This window comes from Mus musculus, chromosome 1, assembly GCF_000001635.26.
Source record: "Mus musculus strain C57BL/6J chromosome 1, GRCm38.p6 C57BL/6J".
Classification (NCBI taxonomy): domain Eukaryota; kingdom Metazoa; phylum Chordata; class Mammalia; order Rodentia; family Muridae; genus Mus; species Mus musculus.
In genome coordinates this window covers 191,524,406-191,549,197 of record NC_000067.6, presented here as the reverse complement: position 1 = coordinate 191,549,197, position 24,792 = coordinate 191,524,406, and the positions used below count along the sequence as shown (strand labels likewise).

The 24,792-nt window shown below is 42.6% G+C and overlaps 1 protein-coding gene across 3 annotated transcripts in view; it reads left to right on the top strand.

Moving 5' to 3' along the window:
- The window catches only part of Dtl (denticleless E3 ubiquitin protein ligase), a 38,189-nt gene extending 26,347 nt beyond the window's left edge, over positions 1–11,842 (top strand). For 2 of the 3 annotated variants that reach the window (NM_029766.3, NM_001305233.1), the window contains 4 exons: positions 813–902; positions 2,575–2,707; positions 7,662–8,494; positions 9,857–11,842. In NM_029766.3, coding sequence (NP_084042.1) covers positions 813–902; positions 2,575–2,707; positions 7,662–8,494; positions 9,857–9,955 — 1,155 coding nt within the window. In that variant the 3' untranslated portion in view covers positions 9,956–11,842. The remainder of the gene's footprint in view (positions 1–812; positions 903–2,574; positions 2,708–7,661; positions 8,495–9,856) is intronic. The other variant, XM_011238925.1, reaches the window with a different exon arrangement.
- Positions 11,843–24,792: the final 12,950 nt, after the last annotated feature.

Sequence of the window (24,792 nt, the reverse complement as noted above, 5' to 3'; positions counted from 1 at the left end):
AGAGTGGTAATGATTGCGTTGGATAACCTTATAGACCAGTATCGGTTATCTTAGCTGTAATCTGAAGACTCTGTTAAGCTGACTTAGTCATTGTCACAAGTATTCTTTCCAAAGTTGCCTCCTTCATGCAAATGACCCATGATTCAGAGCCTCAGGAAAATAGAGAATGTGTTCACCGTGCACCTTGCTTTTCAAATACATCTACTAATAACAGAGTAAGCTTGTACTCTATTATGCTGGGGTTCCTGTGTGCTTTAAAATATATTGATAACTTTGGAAAGAATTGACTGTACAATGCTATCAAGTACCTATCACTGAAAGTATCCAATAATAAGAAAAAGTTTGAATGAAAAAATATAAATTGTAGCTCATGTCCCTTCCTTCAGATTGGACGTTCATCCAAATGAAAGGATGATGCTTGGGGTTTTGGTCATAGTCGGTGTGTCTTGCTTTAAGCAGAAAAATTAAACCTTTCTTCTTATCCTAAAAGGGCTAGTTGCCCATTACAGGTTCCTTCAGGATTCAGCTGATTCCCATAGTCCTGGAGGTGGCTGACTATAGAAGGTCTGGATGTGGCTACTGTGTAAAAGCAGGACTGGGTTGAAGAGCAGTACCTGGAACTGAACTTCAGTGCTCAGTGGCTGAGGGACAGTGCCAAAACTGCATTTTAATTTAAATAAGAGCCAGCTGCTGTTTGAACCTCTGACTGTTGAGCTTTACTAACAACTCTAAAGCCTAAGATGGAGTCAGGGAGGCTCTGGCCTCTATGCAGGAGCAAGCACCATTCTGACTGCTCTCTTTGGTTTGCCTAGGTTTCCATGCCATGGCATCCTCCTACTGTGCTCCTGGGTCATTCTCAAGAGGTCACGTCTGTGTGCTGGTGTCCATCAGACTTCACCAAGGTTTGTGGATGAGTCTTCATAACTGATTTTAAAAAGTGGATCCCAGATTTGCATGTTTTCCCACAGTTTATTCCAAATGATACAGACTCTGATGTTTAGACATGTAAAAGCATCCAGATGTATTTCCCGAGTGAGTCACAGCACAGGGTTTCTCCTGGCCTTTCTTACCAATAGGAAAATCACTATGTGCTGGGTTTCTAATCCACTGAGCTCTTCTTTTCTTAAGTAGGAGTTGAAATTTTGAACTGAAGATAAATCTTAAAATCTGAAGTGAAGGTCTAGAGAGGTGGCTCGGTGGTTAAGAGCAAACACTGTTCTTTAAGAGGTCAACCTGAGTTTGGTTCTTAGCATCGACATCAACATCAGGAGCCTCATGGCCAGCTGCCCATAACTCCAGCTCCAGGGGGATCCAGCACATCTGGCCTCCATGTTGTGTACCTGCTATCAAAAGCTTTGAGACACATGCAATTAAAAATATATAGATTTTTTAAAATATTTAAACCAAATCTAAGATGAAAAAGTAGTAAGTGGCTGGAAGATGGCTCCATGGGTAAAAACACTTGCTATGTAATCATAATGACCTGAGTTCAAATCTCCATCAATTTTAAAAGCTGGGTAGTTGCTTTAAAGGATTTTTAAATAAGATAAAAGAATGTAAAGAAGCAGACGTGTAGTAGGTGTCCGTAAATATAATTATTGTCACTATAGAGCAATTGTGGAGTTCCAAACATTTTTTTGGCCTCCCAGTAAGGGAAGGAAAATGTTGCCAGTCTCTTGGGGGCCACAAGTTAAAAGAACGTGTGTTCTTTTTTTCCTTTCTGTTTAGTGACTGAAATAGAGAAATTGTATAAACAAATGCCGGGGAACAGCTCTGGCATTAGTGGCCATTTGCCTCTAGCTCTTCAAGCTGGGCTTTCTCTGCCATAAAAGGCTTGGGACCAAGATCAGGAATGGTCGGATATTTTTAAAGGGGCAAAGGTTATTTTTAACTTCTTTGAGACTAGTGAACTTTTGTTTTTCCAGATTGCTCCTTTACCTATCTGAAAGAGCATCTCTGAGTCTTCGAAGAGCAGCTCTTTTGCACTTGTTGTGGACTGCTGGAGGCACAGACTATGTCTCATCTGAGAAATGTTCTCGTTGCTTTAGCCATAAGATTAAGCATGCAGAATTTAGAAGAAACTTATAGAATTGATATGTGTTGATTGATCATTTCATAAAAGGAAACCATAGTTACATAACATTACATAAAAAGTTAGAGATGTGAGTTGCCCATCTTCTTTGGAGACCAAAAAGAAATGAGCCTGTAAGTGTAAATGGCTGAGGAGAGAATGGTATGCTGGAGAGAGCGTCCTCTGCTGTTGTTGCAGAGGACCCAGACTTAGTTCCCAGCACCCACATGACGACTCTAACTTCATTTCCATTGAGTCTGATGCACTTTTCTGTTCTCCGTTGCTATACGTGTCCATGCAAGAAACCAACGTTTGTATCATTGGAAATCTAGGATGATTCTGAAGCACGAGGGATAGAGAAGTAGATGATATTTAGATGTCATCTGTTTTATGTTACAGCAGAGAAAATCAGTCGCTACTCATGAGCCCTCATCTACCATCTTTTTTTGTTTGTTATGAAACTTTATTTGAAACTTCATTCACATTCTCCTCCTGGTTCTTAGATTGCAACCTGCTCTGATGATAATACACTGAAAATCTGGCGCTTGAATAGAGGCCTAGAGGAGAAACCAGGTGATAAACATTCCATAGTGGGTTGGACCTCTCAGAAGAAAAAAGAAGTGAAAGCCTGCCCAGGTAAGGATAGCATGCATTCTCCAAGGTTTTTTGGTGGTGGTGGTGGTGGTGGTGGTGGTGGTGGTGGTGGTGGTTTCTTTCTTTTGTTAGTTGAGTCCTACTGTGTACTATGGGAGCCTAGGTTTGTTCTTGTTTTGTAATATTTTTAAAGAAAAGCATCATTTTGGCTTTTTTTTTCCCTTCAAGATTTATTTATTTTATGTATGTGAGAACACTGTTGCTGTCTTCAGATACACCAGATCCCATTATACATGGTTTTGAGTCAACATGTGGTTACTGGGAATTGAACTCAGGACCTCTGAGAAAGCAGTCAGTGTTTTTAGCCGCTGAGCCATCTCTCTAGCCCTTGGCATTTCTTAGAAGAGAATTATCCAGATCACAACTCTGTTTATCTATGAAAAAAAGCACAGTAATGGATTTAGCCAACAAATATTTATGGACTGTCATGTACTAGGTACTCTTAGTTTTGATTGGCAATGACCAGAAGACTCAAGACTCAGATATAAACACATGAAATAACAGGAGCTGCTTAGTAGCATAAGTGAGAGAAAAGAATGGAAATTGCTGTCAAATGTTTCTATGATAGAGGGGCCTCATTGACTTAAGTAAGTGAAGTACTTGGTGAGCCGTGTGGCTATTTGGAAGACTATTCCAGATACAGCATGGCAAGGGTAAGGTGCTGCAGCAGGGGAGCACTGGCATGTCTCCTCTGCCTCAGTGTCCTTAGCACTAAAGCACTGAGGGACAGCAGGAAAGCAGTAGTAGCAGAAAACGGAGTTTGTGTATAACGGAAACCTTCAAAGCCTGTGTGGTAGCACATCCCTTTTAATCCCAGTACTCAGGAAGAGTGAGTTTGAGGCTAGCCTAACCTCTCTAGCACATCAGCCATTGCACACTATAAGCCAACTTCTATAACAGATTGTCTGCTATTAACTACACTGCCCCCCCTTTTTTTTTTTTGGTGTTTTCAAGACAGGGTTTCTCTGTGTATCCCTGGCTGTCCTAGAACTCACTCTGTAGACCAGGCTGCCCTCGAACTCAGAGATCTGCCTGCCTCTGCCTCCCAAGTGCTGGGATTAAAGGCGTGCGCCACCACTACCTGGCTGTTTTCTGGCTTTCTTAACACTAACTGCAAGGTATAACCCTTTTAATTTTACCAAAGTTTTGCTAACCTTTAGTGTTCACAAACTCTTCTCTTTGACACCCCATATCATAACATCGTAAAGAAGAAATTACCTAATTTCTTAACCATCTTTCAGTCCCTCCTCTGCTCTCCAGTATCATGTTTCTGTTAACCTTTAGTAGACACTTGCAGCATGTGGCTTTTGAGTATCAAAAACTTGATAGCTATTCTTTATCCCATTTATTCTTTACCCAAAAGCCTTATTGGAACTTGGTATGTTGCTAGACATGTAGTATTTCAGGACTTCTGTGCAAATACACATATGGGTTGTTTAAATGGAGGACGTGATTATCGACCTGAACTGAGCAGTACATCCAATGACCCCTTCTTGATTCCTGCCATAGTTACCGTAATCAAAGCCAGAGCAGATGTGTGATGCCCGTGGCTAACGTCCTTTTCATAGCAGCTTAGGACAGTGACGCTGCCAGCTGTGACTTTACTGGAAGAACAAACTCACTTTAGACAAGTCTAAGCACTTGCTTAAGGATAAAAATTGAAAGAAAAGTATTTATCAAACTATTGTCTTGAGCTGTCAAGATGCCTTAGTGGCACCAATCAAGCCCAACAAGCTGAATTTATGCACACAGTAAAGAGGCCAGTTCCCACAAAATACTCTGGCGTGTCGAAGAACTGTGATTCAAGACAAGACTGATAAAATAGTGAGGACAGAATAATACACTAAGATTGGCTCTGTAAAACTTAATTTTTGCTGAGAGAGATCTATTACATGTCTTTTTTTAAAATAGGGTTTTTTGGGGGGTTGTTTTTTGTTTTGGGGGGGGTTAATGAGTATTTTGCCTGCGTGTATATATGAAGAGGCCAGAAGAGGGGAGTTGGAGCCTCTGGGACTGAAGTTAACAGATGTGGATACTTGAAGCTGAATCTAGGTACCCTAGAAAAACAGCCAGTACTCCTAACTCCCTACCCCAGCCATCTTTTCTGCTCAGATTACATTTTCTATCAGTCCATTAAATTTACTTTTTATGTAAATGAAATTTAATAATTATCAAAAAGACTGAGAATGAATCAGTAATTTTTTTTTCTTGTTATTTAATTTGGAAAGCTCAAAAAATAGTGAAAAATTCAGTATTGGCTGTTAAGAATTTATGAGGGTAGAAGCATAAGCTTTGTAAGAATTCCCAGGAAATATTTGTCGTGTGTGGGGTAAGGACACAGACTTGTCCACAAGCTTGATTTGCTTTCCAAAGAGCAGGCACTTAATTCTGAATGTTCTTTGGCATTCTTCGACGCCATTTGTAAACTAAGCAGGAAGGCTGATAAACCTCAGGGGGATCACTTCTGTAAGGATAAGATGTTTCACTTCACAGGTGTGACAAGATAAGCTGTGTGAATGGTTGAGCCCAAGTCAAGTACTGAGTGACTGTGCCAAGATTTGGCTCTGTGCATTTGTGTTGGGGAGCCTGAGGCCTTCAAAGGTTTACAAGAACAGCAGTGTCACTTCATTTAGGACTAAGCTACCACTAATAGCCTGCATTCCTGTTAAAGTGCGCTATGATGCATGTTAAAGGTTATAGTGCATCTGTTCCTTAGTGTACTCCCAGAATTGTCAGTGGAACCAGCATTCCCGTGAGACGTGTTGGTGATAAAGTAAAAGATAGAATCACATGTTAAAAATGTTGTAGGCTAGAAAATCTTAAATGAGCAAAATGATATTAGTAAACATTTGTCAGAAGGCATAAATTCAAACCACAATGACACAAGTCACCTCAGCTGTCACAAGGCTTGGTGTTGAACTCCCTGTGGTCCCAGAAGGTTAAGGAAATATGTAATTTAAGGTCAGTCTGGGAACATGGTAAAACCCTGTCCCAAAACAAATTAACAAAAAGGATAATAGGTGTGGGTGAGGATGTATACGATCAGTGCTCCTATAAATTATTTCTACTGTTTGGGAAAATGGGACAGCAATTTCTTTTTTTTAAAAATTAAAAATAGAGCTCCCATATGATCCAGCAATCCCACTTTTGGGTACATATCCAGAGGAATCCTCAGTGTGTGGAAGAGACCCCTGCACTCACGTAGTCACTGCAGGTTATACATACCATCCACGGAGCAGAATCAGCATAACTGTGATCACAAGAGAATAAAGACAGTTGTGTATAAGTGGTAGTGAGGAAGTTTAGATTGGAGGGAGGGATCCGATTTTCTTTGAAACAGGATTTTACTGTGTAGCCCTAACTGGCCTTTAACTCATGACCCTTCTGCCTCAGCCTGTAAGTTCTGAGAGTCTAGGTATATTCCATCATGCCTGGATTGCTCGGCTACTAAGAGAGCCAGGCACAGAAAGGAAATAATACTGCATATTTCTTCTGTGTAGAACCCAAGCACTAAATTTAAAGACTGGAGTTAGGAAGAAGCCATTGTTGTCATCTATTCCTCCTCTTCCTCCTCCATAAAGATATGAGAAACTTGTCTTGTTTTTTTTGTTTTGTTTTGTTTTGAAGCAGGGTTTCTCTGTGTGGCCCTGGCTGTCCTAGAACTCAGAAATCCATCTGTCTCTGCCTCCCAAGTGCTGGGATTAAAGGCGTGCGCCACCATTGCCCGGCAAAAGTTTTTTACTTATTAATTATATGTTGCTGTCTTCAGACACCCCAGAAGAGAGACTCAGATCTCATTACAGATGGTTGTGAGCCACCATGTGGTTGCTGGGATTTGAACTCAGGACCTTTGGAAGAGCAGTCTGTGCTCTTACCCGCTGAGCCATCTCACCAGCCCCCTTGTTTTGTTTTTAAGAATTATTTTATTGTATGTATGTGAGTATGTCCCCTGAGTGAAGTTGCCTGTGCAGACAAGAAGTATCAGATTCCCTAGTGTAGGAGTTACAATCTGTAGTAAGCTGCAAGATATGGGTCCTTTTTTTTTTTTTTTTTTTTTCTTTTTTAAAGAACTGATTGTGTGGTGGTGCACACCTTTTAATTCCAGCACTTGGGAGGCAGAGGGAAGTGGGCATCTTGACTTTGAACAAGATAGCCAGAACCACATCTAAAATCCTGTCCTTAAATTAAAAAATCCAGAATAGAATGGTGATTACCAGGTGCTTATAAGATCAAAGATCAAGCTGGGCAGTGGTGGCGCATGCCTTTAATCCCAGCACTTGGGAGGCAGAGGCAGGAGGATTTCTGAGTTCAAGGCCAGCCTGGTCTACAAAGTGAGTTCCAGGACAGCCAGGGCTACACAGAGAAACCCTGTCTCAAAAAAAGGAGGGCAGATCAACAAGTAGGAGATATTATTTGAAGGTTATAAAGTTTTGTGTGCATACAAGCAAGAACATGGAAAATTTTTAAATATTAATCATATTATGAGGTGATAGATTATATCATAGATCTATTTAATCATTTTACAATATGTGCATATGTTACAATAACACGTTTATCCCCAAATTCATAGGATAAAAAGTAGAACTGTTATGGTGAAACACCATGTGCCTTTTGATCTCGTTTTTTGTAGCAAGTTTGTGGTGTGCGTTGTGTCATCTGCACGTGGAGACTGTTGGGGGTGGTGCTTGTGCTTTAGAAGTTTTATCTCTCCTAGGCTTTGCCAAGTATATGTTTTACATCAGGGGCTTAGGAAACTGGCAGTTAGACACAGGAGAGGAAAATTGCTAGGGGGGTATGGTAGAAATGGAATGATTTTAGCTATTTACTGACAAACCAACCCTTAGATGATGATGTTAGATATGCCCCTTGATGAAAAAAATCAAGGACTTTATTACATCATTTTCTTTCTGATTTTCATGCTCTTCTTCATTTTCAGTAACGGTACCAAGTAGCCAGAGTACTCCTGCCAAAGCTCCCAGAGCCAAGAGCAGTCCATCCATCTCCTCTCCTTCGTCAGCAGCTTGTACTCCGAGCTGTGCAGGAGACCTCCCTCTTCCTTCAAGTACCCCCACATTCTCAGTCAAAACCACTCCTGCCACGACCCGTTCTTCAGTCAGCAGAAGAGGCTCCATCTCTTCTGTGTCTCCCAAGCCACTCTCATCTTTCAAGATGTCGCTTAGAAACTGGGTGACCCGAACACCTTCCTCATCACCACCTGTCACTCCACCTGCTTCTGAGACAAAGATCTCATCTCCAAGAAAAGCTCTTATTCCTGTGAGCCAGAAGTCATCACAGGCAGATGCTTGCTCTGAATCTAGAAATAGAGTGAAGAGGCGTCTTGACTCAAGCTGTCTGGAGAGTGTGAAACAAAAGTGTGTGAAGAGTTGCAACTGTGTCACTGAGCTTGACGGCCAAGCGGAGAGTCTTCGTTTGGATCTGTGCTGCCTTTCCGGCACCCAGGAAGTCCTTAGCCAAGACTCCGAGGGTCCTACCAAATCAAGCAAGACTGAAGGTGCTGGCACAAGCATCTCAGAACCTCCTTCTCCTGTCAGTCCTTATGCTTCTGAAGGCTGTGGACCACTGCCTCTTCCTTTGAGACCTTGTGGAGAAGGATCTGAGATGGTGGGCAAAGAGAATAGCTCTCCAGAGAATAAGAACTGGTTGTTGGCCATAGCAGCCAAACGCAAGGCAGAAAATTCATCCCCAAGAAGTCCATCATCTCAGACACCCAGTTCCAGGAGACAAAGTGGGAAGACGTCACCAGGCCCGGTAAGCTTAAATGTGGGAGGACACATGTCCTATTTGAAGGGGACTAGGTGCAGTTCTCAAGATTGTCTGGGAATCAGGTTAATAACTTCGCCCTGTTACTCCATTAATCCTTTTGTCTGCTCACATTCTTCAGTCTTACTGCTTGACTCACTAAAGCCTTCCTCTCACCATCCAGAGTGTCGATTCAAAAATATCTCTCCTGGTAGACAGTATGGGTTTTTTTTTTTTTTTTTTTTTTTTAGGTAAACTTTATTCTTGGGAAACTTGCCAACATCCTTAAGTAGACTTTTTTAGCTTGTAATTGCATTTTATGATCAAAATGAAACTTAGATATTTCAAAGCAATTAAATTACAGAATCCTTGATTTTTTTTTTAATTTATTTTTATTTGTTGGCTTTTCCTCAAGTTTCTGATTGTCTTGCATATAGCAATATTCTGAACACTTATTTCTAAGGTTCACTTTTCAGTGACTGACAGGACATTTAATTATGGTAAGAGAAATAAGTGAGCTTTGTAAAGCCTAAGAGTGGTAAAGATAGAAGTAGCTGAGCATTAGGTAAGCCATGCACACCAGCAGAGCAATGCAGAGCTGCTGTTACTCGGTGTGAAGTTATGGGGAGGGGCATTCAGTTCCTGGGGCTCGCAAGGTTCTTGTTCTAAGTTTAAAAGGGAGATGGAAAGGACTCCAATCCAATTAGGGGCAGAAGCTATCTTTAGACTAGTACTAATGTGGTGAGTATCCTGCCTCACTTAACATCCTTAACCTAGCCTGTGCTTCAGGGAAAGGAAACAAAAGATAGATATATAAAGGCTATTTACTCTGCAAGCCAAACCAAAATTTTGGTACAGAAAATGACAAAGTTTCTTTTTCTCAATAGTAGGAATGTTCTGTGTTCCTAGCCAAAAATTTGTCATCAGTGTCCCTGTGGCTCCCATCTGTCTTTCCTGACCCCCATGATTACTTTTCACTGACAATATAAATCTTAAAAAGCTTTGAGACCAGTGTGCTGATCTAGTTTTTTAAGTTTTGGGTTTTGTTGTTGTGTTTTGGTTTTGGTGTTTTTACGTTTTATTGACTTACAAGCTTTCACTATGTATCCCAGACTGGCTTTGAACTCAGGACCTTCCTGCCTTAGTCTCCCAGGTGCTGAGATTGTGGGGCTGTGTCACTATATTACAACTAATATTTATCAGAAAAATGTTCCTTTTTTGGAAGAAAATGAAGAAAGTGCTGTTTTTGCACTTATCAATTGAGGGGCTGATTTTGATTCGCTCAAGAAAATAGCAGTTTTAACCTAGACATTTGCTGTGGGGACTTGGAACTTTAACTTGGGGTGTCGCTAACTCTACGCTTTCTTCTAGGTCACCATTACTCCCAGCTCCATGAGGAAGATATGTACATACTTTCGTAGAAAGACTCAAGATGACTTCTGCAGTCCTGAACACTCAACTGAATTATAGATGCTAATCTGAAGTTCATTGAACTTGGGTCTACAAAGATTTTTTAAAAAGGCTTTAAAATTCTGGTCTTTAAGAAAATGGTCATCTTTTCATTTTGGAAAAAGTCCTTCTACTCTTTAGCAGACCTAGTCAGGCCCCACTGTGTATAGGCACAGCTGCCTAGGTGAGTGCTGTCTCCAGTTCCCGGGGCGGCTTGTCCTCTGTAGTCTACTCTAGCAGTCTGTGGTAATCACGTCCAGCTCGTGGATGCAGGAATCAAGGAGTGCTTTTGTGGACAGTGGAGAGTGCTAGTCCAGCACAGGGCCCATCCGTGAAGGCCAGTCTGAAGACATCCTCTGCAGAAGATGCCTTAAGCAAGCGTGAGCTTATTTGAAATATATCATTTGTTCACTATATTTGTGTGTGTGTGTGTGTGTGTGTGTGTGTGTGTGTGTTTCTCAAACTGGATAAAAATGTGATATTCACTTCGTACATTCATATTGTCTTCATGTACGGTATCAATGTCAACTCTTTGGAGAATGTAGGAGAAAACATCAGAAAGCTGAGTTTTTGAAAGCTGTGGAGGTCTTTTCTTTTTTTTTAAACCAGATTTCTATTACAAACCAGCATCACTCATGAGGGAGCAAGGCACTTTCTTGAGAGAGATGTTTTATAAAATCAGTATACAGTGAGACCAGGGCAGTTCTCTAGGGTCTGTGACTTTTTTTAAAATGTCATTAGATTTTTAAGATAAAGTAATTTCTTACTTATAAAAGTTGATATTGCTTTAAAAAGAAATCTAGAACCTGGAAAATAAGCTTTTTTTTTTTTTAAACAAAAGGCACCAGCTGTCTAGTATATTGGTAAGCAAAACATAAAGAGCACTTTATCTCGACAGTTAGTGCAGAGGTTGTGTCTGTTGACTCTAAATTGTATTTGAAATGCTGTAACTTTTCTTTCCCTTAAATGCTACATGTTGGTCCTCATGAAATGAGCATCATATCTCCCTTTGCAGACTCTTAGAAAGAAACTTTATGTTGGAGAAAGGCGTTCCCTTATAGTTAGAAAAGAGTTTGTCTCATTCAAATCTCTGGGGGCTAGCTAAACTTTATTTCAATTCTCGTGATTTTTAAATATTTTATTAAAAACGTTTAAGTCCTTTGAGATTGTAAGTTAAGCTTATAAAACAAACCAAACTGAGAAAGTTAAATAAGTGTTGGGTTTCTGTAGTCATTACAGTCAAACCACACACACATGCAGCAGCTTTCGCTGAGCGCTGGGGAGTCTTCAGTGATGTTAGCTTTTTGAGTAGTGGGCAGTAGGAAGGAATTTTTAATGATGTAGAACTGCCAATAATGTTAAATATCTGCTGCTTTGAAAGCCAGTGGTGGTGGTCAGTAAAGCAGATGATTTGTGTCTCTGTGTCTGGCCACACTGCCAAGTGAAGCTGGGGTAAGTGGCTGTCAGAAACTTCAGGCTCTGCTTGGAAAACTTGGTACCACAAATGGGTGTCAAAGGTCATGTGTAACAAAGTAGTAATTATCCCTGCCGTGTGACCTTGAGCTGACCCTGAATAATCAGCCTTTTACCTTGTCTGATATTGTCCTTTCCTATGATTTTTTTTTACAGTGACCTGAAAGCAATCTACATAAAAGGAAGTAATCTTAGAGTCCCTTTTGCTTGCTTGTAGAGTAAAATGTGTTATTTCCAAAGGTATAATCTAGTTCAAACTGAAAGAGGTTCTAATAAACGTCTTACTTCATCAAACCTCAAATGTTTAAGATGGCTTGGGTTACTTGCTGTGCTGCTTTAAATAAGAATGACCCGTAGTCTCATATTTGAATGATTGACCACTAGGAAGTGGAAATGTTTGAAAGGATAATAAAAAAATAAGTGTGGCCTTTGTGGAAGAGTGTGTTACTGGGGGTGAGCTTTCAGGATTCAAAAGCCCATGCCAGGCCCAGTCTCCCTTTCTACCCCCCAGCCCCCTACCCCTTGGCCTGTGGATGTAGCTCTCAGCTACTGTTCCAGCTCCAGGTATTGTCAAAGCCTAGCTTTGACATCCAGGTAAACTGAGGTGGAACAAGAAAATGGATGGACCAAAAGCTGTTAGCTCCTGGTAATTCGGGCCCTGTTACTCTTTTTTGGAGGCAGAGCTGGTGGCTTCTGGCAATTCCTGCTGATAGCATCAGGGGATTAGAAGAAAAAAAAAACTTAAGCTCTTAATTAACTCTTAGGAAGCCAGCAAAAAACAAAAGAAAAGAGGGGAAATCCTGAATACACACACTAAGCGGGTCTGACCACCAGTTCAGTTTCACAAGTGTGTACACTCTCTCTCTCTCTCTCTCTCTGTGTATATACACACACACACACACACATTCATTTGGTAAATGGAGCACGGCCACAGCAGTCACTTTTATTTTTTTCTTGGCCTTTACGTTACTTCTCAGACAAAAGTTATCTATGTAAAAAAAAAAAAAATACCTCATAGACAAAATGTTATACAAGGGAGTTACAGCAGGATATTGTTCAAAGCAGTGTTTCATTCTATAAGTTCAAAGCAGTAGTTTACATGGCTTTGCTTTATCATAGTGTGCACCCATGGCCTCATCCTTGGACCTGACCTAGAATAAATGAATATTTTTCCTTGGTCATTAATTTGTTCCAAGACTTTTTTTTTTTTTTGGTATTGCAGTGGATGTGCTTTTAGTGTATGAGAGCTCATTGTACTGTATATCTTTCTGGCAAACCAACTAAAACCATCTCCTAAGACTGTCAATTACTTGAACCAAATCAAGAATTCTATAAAATCATTAACTCATCTAAACAAACAATTCAAGAAAGTATATCTTCATATTGATTCTGCACAGAATCTCCTCTGTAGTGTGGGCTAGTGCCCAGGAATCAACCAAAACAGACTATACGTGGAAAGGGTCGTTGACAGTCACAACCTGTCGGAAAAGTGAGGAATACAGTGATGACAAACACAAGAAGGCACGGCAGCAGCAAGTAGCACTTTAGAATGGAACATGTGGGGCTGTACCTGTCCAGGAATCACCCATCAAAGCCATGCAAAACTGCAGGCCCTCTCCAGGAAAGTTGCTTGCCTTCCCAGCATGGCATCTGCCAGTGTATGTTGCAGTGTTTCCTTCCATGATAGTTGACTAAACCTCTGAAACGAAGCAAGCCTCCCACCTCCCAGTAAAATGCTTTCTTTTATTAAAAAAAAAAAAAAAAGACTTGATCATTGTTTCTCTTCATGGCAATAGAACAGTGTCTATAACTCTTGGTAAAAAGTGCCAGTACTTTGATCCCAAACTTCTTTTTGGATACATTTCAAGCAGTGTGGCTATGCAAATATAAGTTTCTTTTGGTTATTTCAAAGCCTTTGTTGAGTTGAATAATTCTCTTAAAATGTCTTTCAATGTTGGCTGCACATAAAACTTTGTAGCTGCCTTTGTGTTAAGGGGTCAGCCAACAACCTCTTCCCTTTGCCTTATTAAAACTGCACTAAAGTGGGCGGTGGTGGCACACATCTTTAATCCCAGCATTCAGGAGGCAGGGGTCGTCAGAACTTTGAGTTGGAGGCTGGTCTGATCTACAAAGTAAGTTCTAGGACAGCCAGGCTGCACAGAGAAATCCTACCTTAAAAACAAAACAACAAGCCAGGCGTGGTGGCGCATGCCTTTAATCCCAGCACTCGGGAGGCAGAGGCAGGTGGATTTCTGAGTTGGAGACCAGCCTGGTCTACAAAGTGAGTTCCAGTACAGCCAGGGCTACACAGAGAAACCCTGTCTCGAAAAACAAAAAAAAAAAAAAACAACAACAAAACCTGCACTAATACTATGGATTCGAAGTACTTTGTGTGTGTGTGTGAGAGAGAGAGAGATGGAACCTATGAGAGGGTCCCACAAACTGTCCTCCCACCATCATATGCTCTCCTTTGATAAGCATATTCCTTTCCCACGCAATTTTTTTTTTAACAAAAATTTCAGCCTATGGCCATGTTCTTTTAGAGATCACATGTCTAGTCAATGTGCCTGTTGAAAGCCTATCATAACACACTGATGCTCTTAGGGCTGTTTTTGTGCTTTTCCTAGTCCCAAGAGAGACTTCCTTTAATACTGCTTTCAAAGGAAAAGCCAGTAGTCTCACAGATGCACTCACAACCAAGCAATGAGAACAATATCTCACAGCGGATGTGGGGAGGGAGCCTGGGATAGTGTCCTAGGACGCTAGAGTTAAACTCCTGGCAGGCCTCAGAAGAGCTCAGTGCAGCCCTCTCACTTGAGGCTCACAGGGCTCCATGGGAACCCATGCCACATTTCAGACTAACCAGTTAGCTTGTTAAGTCTTGAAATAATGGAAAATTCTTCATTTGCTGGCCCTCTAGATATTAGTTTAAAGTTACAAGCAAGCTGAACACATTTTGTTAAACTTGAAGTAAATTGAATGCTTTATTAGGACTTTAGAATAGCCATTTTGTTGTCTAAAAATTGTTTTTATGTGGGCCTATATTTGAACACAAACTAGAGTGGAATGTTATGGATAAATTCTGCCTTAAAAAAAAAATTAGCCGGGTGTGGTGGCGCACGCCTTTAATCCCAGCATTTGGGAGACAGAAGCAGGTGAATTTCTGAGTTCGAGGCCAGCCTGGTCTACAGAGTGAGTTCCAGGACAGCCAGGGCTACCCAGAGAAACCCTGTCTCAAAAAAAAAAAAAAAAAAAAAAAACAACAACAACAACAAAAATTACCTGGCTGGGCATGGTGGTGCACGCCTTTAATCCCAGCACTTGGGAGGCAGAGCCAGACGGGTTTCTGAGTTTGAGGCCAGCCTGGACTGCAAAGTGAGTTCCAGGACAGCCAAGTCTACACAGAGAAACTGTCTCGAAAAACCATAAAATAAAGAAAAATTTTTTTTAAATTACCTGGCTGTGAAGAGGTCTCTGTTAAGTGGATTAAGTGCTTCAAGCATGAGGACCAGAGTTCAGAACCCACAAAATTGCTGGAGGTAGCAGCCCTATTATATTCCAGGTCTCGGAAGAGGAAGTGCTAGGTTCAAAGGAGAGACCCTGTCTCAGAGTATGGTAGAGAATGATGGAGGAAGAGTCCTGATCTCAGCGTGCTTCTATACACACATGTGCATACTCACATGAAAAAAATGTATACGTGTATGGAGTGTACTTACAGCAAGCATCGACACAGCCGAGGAGTGCTGTATTCCTGAGGAGGTTTGTACGGTTTCAAGGCTCATTGCCCTTCTCCACTGTGCCAGGAAAGGAGTTCCAGGGTGCAGGGCTGTTCCTCTTGAGCTCCATTTCTCTCTGCTTTCTTCCATTTGACACACGTCCTTTTCTGTCCTGACACTCTAAATTTGTATTTAAGCCATTCTGTAGACTCAGGAATAGCAGTGGCATACTGCAAACTGCCCTTGATTGGCAGACATTCCAATTTCACCTGCCCCTAGTAGTCACTACCTGGGTGCAAGTCCTGTGTGAGGCACTGGGTTGTCAGTTACTACCAAAGTTACATTATTGGTGATGCTCCATGACCCGAAGGCAGCACTTGAGAGAAAGATCAGATTGCCAAGCCCTTTGAGTGAACCTGTTTGTGTCGAGGACCAGTCGCTTCCCTATAAAAGTTTAGAATTCAGTTCCCCTCCTGTTTACAATGCCTGTAGTTCTTGGATCAGAAATCTCCCCTGGTAGACCTTGATGGTCAAGGCTAAGATGCTAGCCTGTGGTACTATTGAGGTGATGGAACCGTTAGAGGGCAAGCCTGGTGGGAAGAAGTTAGGTGGACAGGGAACACGGCCTTGAAGGGGACATTCCGACCCCAGGTCTTTCCTGTCTTCTGTTTCCTGGCTACCACTGGCCCAAAAGTGGGCCAGGTGACCATGACTGAAACCTGAAACTGAGTCAAACCTTTTTTAGCTTGTGAAGTGTTGACTTACCCAAAGTATTTTGTCACAACAGAAAGCTAACAAATGCTTATATTCTACGTGTTTTTATGTTTTATATTAAAATGATCACTTCCTAGCTTTGATTCTAAACCCTGTTGGCTCTTGGGCAATTCCCTGTCTGTAAAAGTTGGTTTATCTGGTTCTTAAACATGGTGTTTTTAAGATGTTGCCTGGTGCACAATAGCAAATACAGTTACTGTTATCCATTATTCTTATTAGGCAAGAAGGGCAGGAGTTGTTGTTGCCCACATTTGATAGACATAATGCTTTAGCAGTAATCCTCTTATGTTTCTATGAGGTTGCCATCTACAGCAGGTGGTCACTAAATTATCTGCTGCCCATAGTTGGGAAAGGCTGTAAACTACATATTTATATCAAGACATCTACAAGCCCCAGGCTGCTCACACAGCACACTCTGTCCCTTTCCTGACTCAGCCTCCAGCTCTGCTCCCCTATTGAAACCACCTTTTCAAGGAAATAAGAGCAGCCCTGCAGAGCTGGTTCAGTTCTGTTCTCTAGTTCTGTTGAGAGCTTGAGCAGAGTAAAGGGTAGAGGCACCCCTTGCCACGGGAGCACCTACTTTACCCCATACAGAAGCTGACGAGCTAGCTGCACTCAGTGGTTAGGCTGTTGCTCCCATGGTGACATCTTTCCCCAGGTTATTTCTGGTGCCAGTCAGATTTATTACCATTCACATGGGTGCCAAAATACTATCCATGACAAATGTAGCACTGTGGTTCCAGCAAGCCCATGCCTCCAGGATACTTCAGGTGCCTGTTACCAATTTACAGGACCATACAGAATGTGGCATCCTCTTGTCTATTGTCCAGCAGTCTTGCTACCTGGCCCCTTCCCCGCTTTGAACCAAGACATGGATTCGGATATAAATGTCATAGACTGAGCCTTTTCCCACTCCTATCAACAGTGTTCCTTACTTTTAAAGTCTAAAGGTAAATTCTACAGAGCAGACCTTTTCCTCTAGCAGTGCATCCCAGGTAATCCTTGATGAAACAGACTCAAGCCTTTGGCCTTGCTGTTGACATGGAGCTGGCAAACATAACATGTCACAGAGGGTCATTCGGCACCTCCCACCTCCTCCAAAATGCACATACATAATTTTCCAAGGATGATTTGAAGTTCTCATGCTCCCTTGCCCTCATGTTGCTTGGGATTGAAGGGTCCAGGGCCTTGCACATGCCACCACACTACACCTCCAACCCTTCTAAGAATTACTGAAAAGCAGCATTTTAGGATTTAATTAAATAGGTCTATAAAATAACTTACTAGTAGTTCAGACACTACTCCTGTGGGCCCTGGTGTGTCTGATATGTGCTTTTGGAACTGGTGCATCCCCCAAAGCCTTCTATTTAGAGTTCCACTCTCACTCCCTTGGGCAGCAGGAGCTCCCCTTTCTGCACCAGCATGGGGCCAGCTGCCAGTTTAGGAAGGTCACTCATGGATGTAGTTTGGTGGCCCTGATTGTCCTCCTTGGATAAAAAGCTAGGAGCTGAATGAAATGGGTATCTATATCACGCTCTTGAGTTTCACAGAAGCCAAGGGCCAGAGCAAAGTGACACTTGCTTCCTGGACAGTGTTGGTCCTGGAGTATCAAGTGGGATGGAATTGTCAAATGAGGCTTTGTCCTCACTTGGCCTTAACCGTGACCTTGCTCCGTGTCCCAGCCCCTGCTACTCCTAGGTATTCCTAAGCAATAGGCAGAGTATGACACAAGAAATATCCCTGTGTAAAAACCTCCCATGGGCTAGAAAGGACCACTTCTAACAAGCCTTCAGGGGTGGGTGGCATGTGTGAACTGGGACACATGGGAAATGTACTTAATGACAAAGCTCAGTGGCTTTCCCTGGGTCCCAAGGCAGGGGATTGATTGGGAAGTGAGTTAAAGGGAAAAACTGCTTAGTGGAGACAGAAAAGCCCCCTTTCCCCACTGTTCCCTGTCTCTGCCTCCCCAGAAGAACCCAACTTGTTTACTCTCATTTACCCAGACCTTTGAGCAGAGAAGAGAAGCTTCAGTCACTCCTGGTGACTTAACACTTCCCCTCCTGAGATGAAGCAAATTACCTGCTTCCTGCCTGCACCCAGGCAACCAGGCTCCTTGAGAAAGCCTCACCTCTAGCCAGAGGGGACCCTTCGTGGCAGAAATGTTCATATCCCTGCTCCATGTACCTGCTGTCTACAGCAGACTCCACCCTCCACTCTGTAAGATCTCTGATCCTTCCACCCCCCCTCACTATCCACAGAGAGTCAGCCTTTGTGAGTTTTCCCTGTGTTTCCAAAAGCTTAAACCCACCCACTTGATCCTGGCTTCCTGCTGCAGTGGAAACAGTCAAGTTGAGACCAATTCCATTTTCAAACCATCCCCTCCCATCTTGTACAAGCCCACCTCTGCAGAGTCCCTTTTGCTCCCCCGCCCCCTTTATTGGATTCACCTAGTGGTTCTTTAAAGACACTACCTTCACACACACACAAGTTGTGAACATACATTTTTTCCATGTGTGTGCCTTTCTTGATCTCTGCTCACTCTGACTACTCAAAATAGTTCCCCAGCTACCTGGCTATGCTCTCCCACCGACTCAGTCCTCAGCATCCTGGCATCTGGCAGGTGCTCTCCTGAGACTGGTCTTGTAATGGTCATCTGGATTCTGAGGTCAGTCATCCAATAGTCCTCAGTCGTCAGCGTTGACACTACTGAATGGCTGAATGGCCATTCCTTTCTTAGTGATAAGATCTTCAGTGTCTTCTGTGACTTTCGATCCTGTCCCGCTGGCCACCCTTGCCCAGGCTTATCCTTCCCCTTGTCATTCTTGGAGCTCACCAGAAGAAGCCCCCAAGTCTGTCCATACTTGTAGCTCCCTAAGTACTTAACCGACCATCAAAATGTTCATGTATTTATCAAATAGATATCCCAAAGCCTCCCTCAATCTACAGAATTATTTTAGTGAGTACCCATTATAAATATACCATAACCTACTAGTCAACCCTGACCACTGATATGTAGGTAGTTTTTAATATTTTAACTTCATGAGGAATATTTGTGTAACAGTTCTTGCATGTAACTGAACAATGCTAATAAGACTAGTGAGGTAGTTCAGAGGGTAAGGGTGCTTACCATCAACTGTGAAAATCTGACTTCAAGCCCCAGGGTTCATATGGTGAGGAAAGAAGCTACTGCACACACACACACACACACACACACACAACACAAACACACACAAAATATGTAAGCGAGATTTTGCTTTTGTTTTTAGAAAGATTGTCTCTGTAACAGCCCTGGCTATCCTAAAACTCACTTTGTAGACCAGGCTGGCCTGGAACTCAGAGATCTGCCTGCCCATGCCTCCCAAGTGCTGGAATTAAAGACAAGCGCCACCATGCCTGGCTCATGCATGTAATTTTTAAATATGCTAATATTAGTAGTTACGGTCAAATCACTAATTTCCATAGGGAAACTAGGGATGTCTGGAATGTACACTTGATCTTTTGAAAAATAATGTGGGGGCAACCAGAGTAACATTGCCAAGGGTAGTATCAGAATCAAAGAGCATGACTCATTTGGCCCAGGGCAATAGGTCTGGTCTTTCCTCTTCTCAGTCCCCTGCATGAGCAACACCATGGACTGCCAAGGGGTTCTGGCCAAGGTACAGCTCACTCCAGAAGTTATAGGCCATTTGTCTTATTCCCGTCCTGTGTTTTGGCAGAAGAGCCCATCTGCTGGAGCCAGGTGAAACTTAAGTGATTCCAGAAGATTCTGTGGCTGTTTGCTGGTTAAAGAAATTTCTGAGTCGGCCTAGATCCAGATGGCCATGGGAAGTGACAGGCCAGCAGAGATCAGTACCAGTGCAGGCTGATTGCACAGATAGAATGGTTGGATGGGGGATGACACAATTTGAGATTTCTTCAGCATCTCTTTTCTGCTTAGCCTTACTTCCCTAGTAATCTTAAATAGGCTTGGGCTCCATGCACCATCTATGCCCAGACAACTCTTGAATTTTGTGTTTGTAATCTGACTTCTAAACTGAACTCCTGGCTTATGTATCCAACAGCAATGTTAGCATGTCCATCTGGGCATTCAGCAGGCCTCTCCAATTTAACATGCTTAAAATTAAACCTTTATAATGCTGATCCACAAAAAAAAACCTAAAAATTAAAAATAAATAAAAGCCAGGTGTGGTGGTGGTGCATGCCTTTAATCCCAGCACTGGGAGGCAGAGGCAGGCAGATCTCTGTAAGTTCAAGACCAGCCTGGTCTACAAAGTGAGTTGTAGGACACCCAAGGCTATTACACACACACACACACACACACACACACACACACACACACACACACAAACAACTCCATCTTAAAAAAACCTTAATTAGTTGGGCGTGGTGGTGCATGCCTTTAATCCCAGCCTGGTCTACAAAGTGAGTTCCAGGACAGCCTGTCTCGAAACCCTGTCTCAAAAAAAAAACAAAAACAAACAAACAAACAAACAAACCTAATTAATTAATTAAATTTAATAAAAAGCTGATCTAGTCTTGGTTAATAGTAATGCCACCTTCCAAATGTTAGGCCAAACACTTAGTCAGTCTCCAATGTATTTCTCTTTGTCACAGACCAAATCCAGATTCTTAATCATAATCAGATTCTTCCAGGCCACCTCCACAAGTCCAGCTCTGCTTCTATCAACAAAGGAATAACAGATACAGAACTCACTCTCTCATAAACAGCTGTGAGAGTGAGTCAAGGAGACCAAGCAGAGATTTTCAAATATTGTACAAGAAGCAGCACAGATAAGTAAGCCAAGGGGAGGAGCCAGATGACGTGAGCATGCAGCTGTGGAGGTGACTCTCACATAACAGCCCCAGAATGGAGAATGCAAACACACCAGAAGCCTTGCTGAGTTTGAGAAACAAGAAACTGGAGTTTAGGGAAACCAGGTCATCTGGAAATTTCTAGATAAAATGCCAAAAAGGAGAAAGAGCCCCGTATAACACATTGCATATGGCTGAGTGCCAGGCTGTGTATGCACAGGGTAAAAACTCCACACACAGCCAGAGAGCAACCACCGAAGAAACAACACTGAAAACAATCTGAAAAACCTTAGAACCCAACTCTGGCTGGAAACATTAAAGTTCTGGCTCGCCAGAATAGAGAGACCTTGTGATAGATGGTGTCTTTCTTCCAGAGGAGGCTCAGCACTGCCAACTTCACATACTCTTCCACAGTCTGCTCTCCCACATTAAAGGCAAAGTTGAATTCCATTCTCTTTTAACCACAGTTATCATGGCTTTCACCAACTGAGTGCATAGCTATGCAGTGTTGGCTTTGAGGCTAGACTGGAAAAAGCAGTGACACTTCCAGACACCCAAAGCTACACTGCTTCTCCCTTACCTGCCACCGGGGCTGACGTGGATGGTCTCTGAGGATCCTGAAAGAGCTCCTTGGGAGAGCAGGAGGAGGAGACAGCCGCAAATGGGATTAAGTCTCAAGTGGACTGATGCTGGTTATAACCCATTTCAAGATGACCCTGGAAGGCAGGGTGAGGGACATCTGAGGCACCATGTGCCTATCATTCATTGACAAGGAAAGAGAAATCACAGGGAGTTAAAGAAGCAGAAGCCAAGGAGATGGTTCAGAGGTTAAGAGCACTGACTGTGGCTTCCCTTTCAGAGGATCCAGGTTCTGTTCCCAGCGCTTACACAATGATGCACACTTGCCTGTAACTCCAGTTCCTGTAAACCCATTGTCCTCTTCTGGTCTCTGTGGGCTCTTGCATTTATGTGGTACACATAAACTCATACAGACAAACACACATACACATAAATATTTTTTAAAGGAGAAATTCACAGATAGGATCAAGGAGTTGGCAGAGAGATTAGAAAGTCAGAAGTCAGGGTGTCTGCAGGAAGGGCATAAATGCATAGTTATGAAGTACAGACATTTCTGTGATATCTACTAGGAAGCGTTGCCATGGCACCAAGCAGGCAGGATGAATTAGCAGTTGGTGTCTGGGCTGACTCACTGGTCACTGCAGTGCTGGCTCTCACTCAGAAGCACTCATCCAGCAGTCACAGCTCGCCAGATGCAGACACTCTTGTGTTCGTGTGTGTGTGTGTGTGTGTGTGTGTGTGTGTGTGTGTGTGTAACCAGGGGAGGGGGTGTGGGGGTGTTTTGTTTGTTTTCATTTTCTACACAGGGTTTCTTGTGTAGCTCTGACTGTCCTGGAGTTAGCTCTGTAGACCAGGCTGACCTCAAACTCAGAGATCCACCTGCCTCTGCCTCATAAGTGCTGGGATTAAAGGTGTGTGTCACCACTGCCTAGCCAGAAACAGGCAGCCTTAACCAACAGTACCCAGGATAGTACCAGCCCTTTCAAAAGAAAGCCAACCACTAGGCTTGTTTTAAGGGCAGGGTAGGAAGTGAGATGGTTTTCCTGTGTATCCCAGGCTGTCATGGAATTAGCTCTGTGCTCTGTAGACCAGGATGACATTGAACTCAGAGATCCACCAGCCTTTGCCTCCCAAGTCCTGGGATTAAACATGAGTGCCATTATGCCCTGCTAACAATAGGGTTTTCTTTTGTTTTGTTTTTTTTTTTTTGTTTTTTTTTTTTGTTTTGTTTTTTTTGTTTTTCAAGACAGGATTTCTCTGTACAGCTCTGGCTGTCCTGGAACTCACTTTGTAGACCAGGCTGGCCTCGAACTCAGAAATCTGCCTGCCTCTGCCTCCTGAGTGCTGGGATTAAAGGCGTGCACCACCACGCCCGGCTGGTACAATAGGGTTTTCAACTCTGGAAAAATAACTTTACCTGGTCTGAAATTAAAGCCTAATTTGCATGTATTTGTTATGGTTCATGGACTTATGGGTTAAGTGCAAAATTATAAAACTTTCAGAAAAAAGGTACAAGAGAAAAACCTCTGGGTTCTGGGGATAAAGAAAAGACACCAAAAGATGAGGCATGAATGGAAAATCCAATGAATGTAAACTGTTAAGCTGAGACAGCTCATCTGTATAAAGGGTGCAAAGACAATCTACGGGGCTAGGAGATGGCTCGGGGGTAATGTGCTTGCCGTGCAAGCTTAAGGGCCTGAGTTCAGATCCCAACACCCTCTTCAAAAGCAAGGTGTAGTGGCATCCACCTGTAATCCCAGCACTGGGGAAGGTAGAGACAGCAGGATCTCAGAGCTTATTGCCCAGCCTCTAGACCCTCAGTGAGTTCCAGGTTCAGTGAGAAACCTGTCTCCAAATGAGAAAAGGGATAAAGAAAGACACCTGACATCGGTTTCTGGCTTCCACATTCATGTGTGTGAATACTAAACCACAGAGAGAGAGAGACAGAGACAGAGAGACAGAGAGACAGAGAGACAGAGAGACAGACAGAGACAGAGAAAGACAGAGAGAGACAAAGACACACAGAAACAGAGACAGATAGAAACAGAGAGACAGAAAAAGGCTACAACTTGACACGTATCTAACAAAGAATTAGTGCCTAAAATATACAAAGAACTCTTAAAATCTAACAGTTTAAAAACTGTCCAGCTAGAAAACAGGGAGAGGTTGTGTTGAAGAGGACAGAAGCAGTTGAGTATCAGCAGTGGGGAATGTAAACTGAAGCCACAATGAGAAAACATAGCAGCCACACGCGCAGGGAAGGGAAGACTTGAGAGCAAGTCACTCAGACATCAAGGATGAGCGCTGACCTGCAGCCATTTTGAAGAACTATTTGGAACTTTTTTTTTTTAAAGATTTATTTATTTATTATATGTAAATACACTGTAGCTATCTTCAGACACTCCAGAAGAGGGCACCAGATCTTGTTATGGATGGTTGTGAGCCACCATGTGGTTGCTGGGAATTGAACTCAGGACCTTCAGAAGAGCAGTCAGTGCTCTTAACCGCTGAGCCATCTCTCCAGCCCTATTTGGAACTTTTTTGTTAGAGCAATTTTAAACGTGAAAAATCCCGACTAGTTCCCAAATAAATGAGCTAGAGTCTATAAGGTTTATTTAATCAAGATTTAGGACACAATACAGCTGAGCAGTTATTAATCTGTTTTAATCATCTAATCTGGCTACCTCCCAGCCAAAATCCCTGAGATCCTTGCATTTTAGTGTGGATCTGGCTCTCTCTGCTCCAGGTGTGTTCCCCTCTCTTCCCCCCACCCCTCCCTCTTCCCACCCCTCTCTCTCCTGGCTGCCATCAGAAGTCCAGCCCTATTCTCTCTTCTGCTCAGCCATTGGCTGATCAGCTTTTATTGAGAAATCTGGGAATAACTGGGGAGCAATGTTGACACAACATTGAGAGGGAAGATTCTTAGAATAAGCATTACAATGCCGTGTCCAGATGGCAACCAGATGTGGGGACAGAGAAATCAGCATTTGAATTACACAAGGATAATCTTTTACACAATGCACAATAACAATATGCCTACACTTTTCAATAAATATAATGTCCAATTACTAAGTACCAGCAAATATACTCTTGGGCATTTGTCCCAGAGAAATGCCCACACCAAAAAAAAACCTATGTACAAATGTTCACAGGAATTCAGAATGTCCCCAAACCTGGAAACAGTGCAGGGTCATTCAGTGGGTGAATGTGAGACAAGCCAGTGAGCTCGCACTAACCAATGAGCTGTTGATGAACACAACTGTTTCATTTGGATGAATTTTCAGAAAAATTATACAGCCTGAAAAGGCAATTCCAATGAGGTTGTGGGTTGTATGATACTGTTCTTAAAAAAACGAAACAAAACAAAACAAAAACCTATTCTCTGCTTGTTTGTCGCTCTGTTGTGCTAAGACTTGAGCCCAGGGCTCTTACAAGCTGTGCAAGGGCTGAGCTATGCCACCAGACTATCTACCAAATGTTTGAGAAATAACATTTTAAAAATGA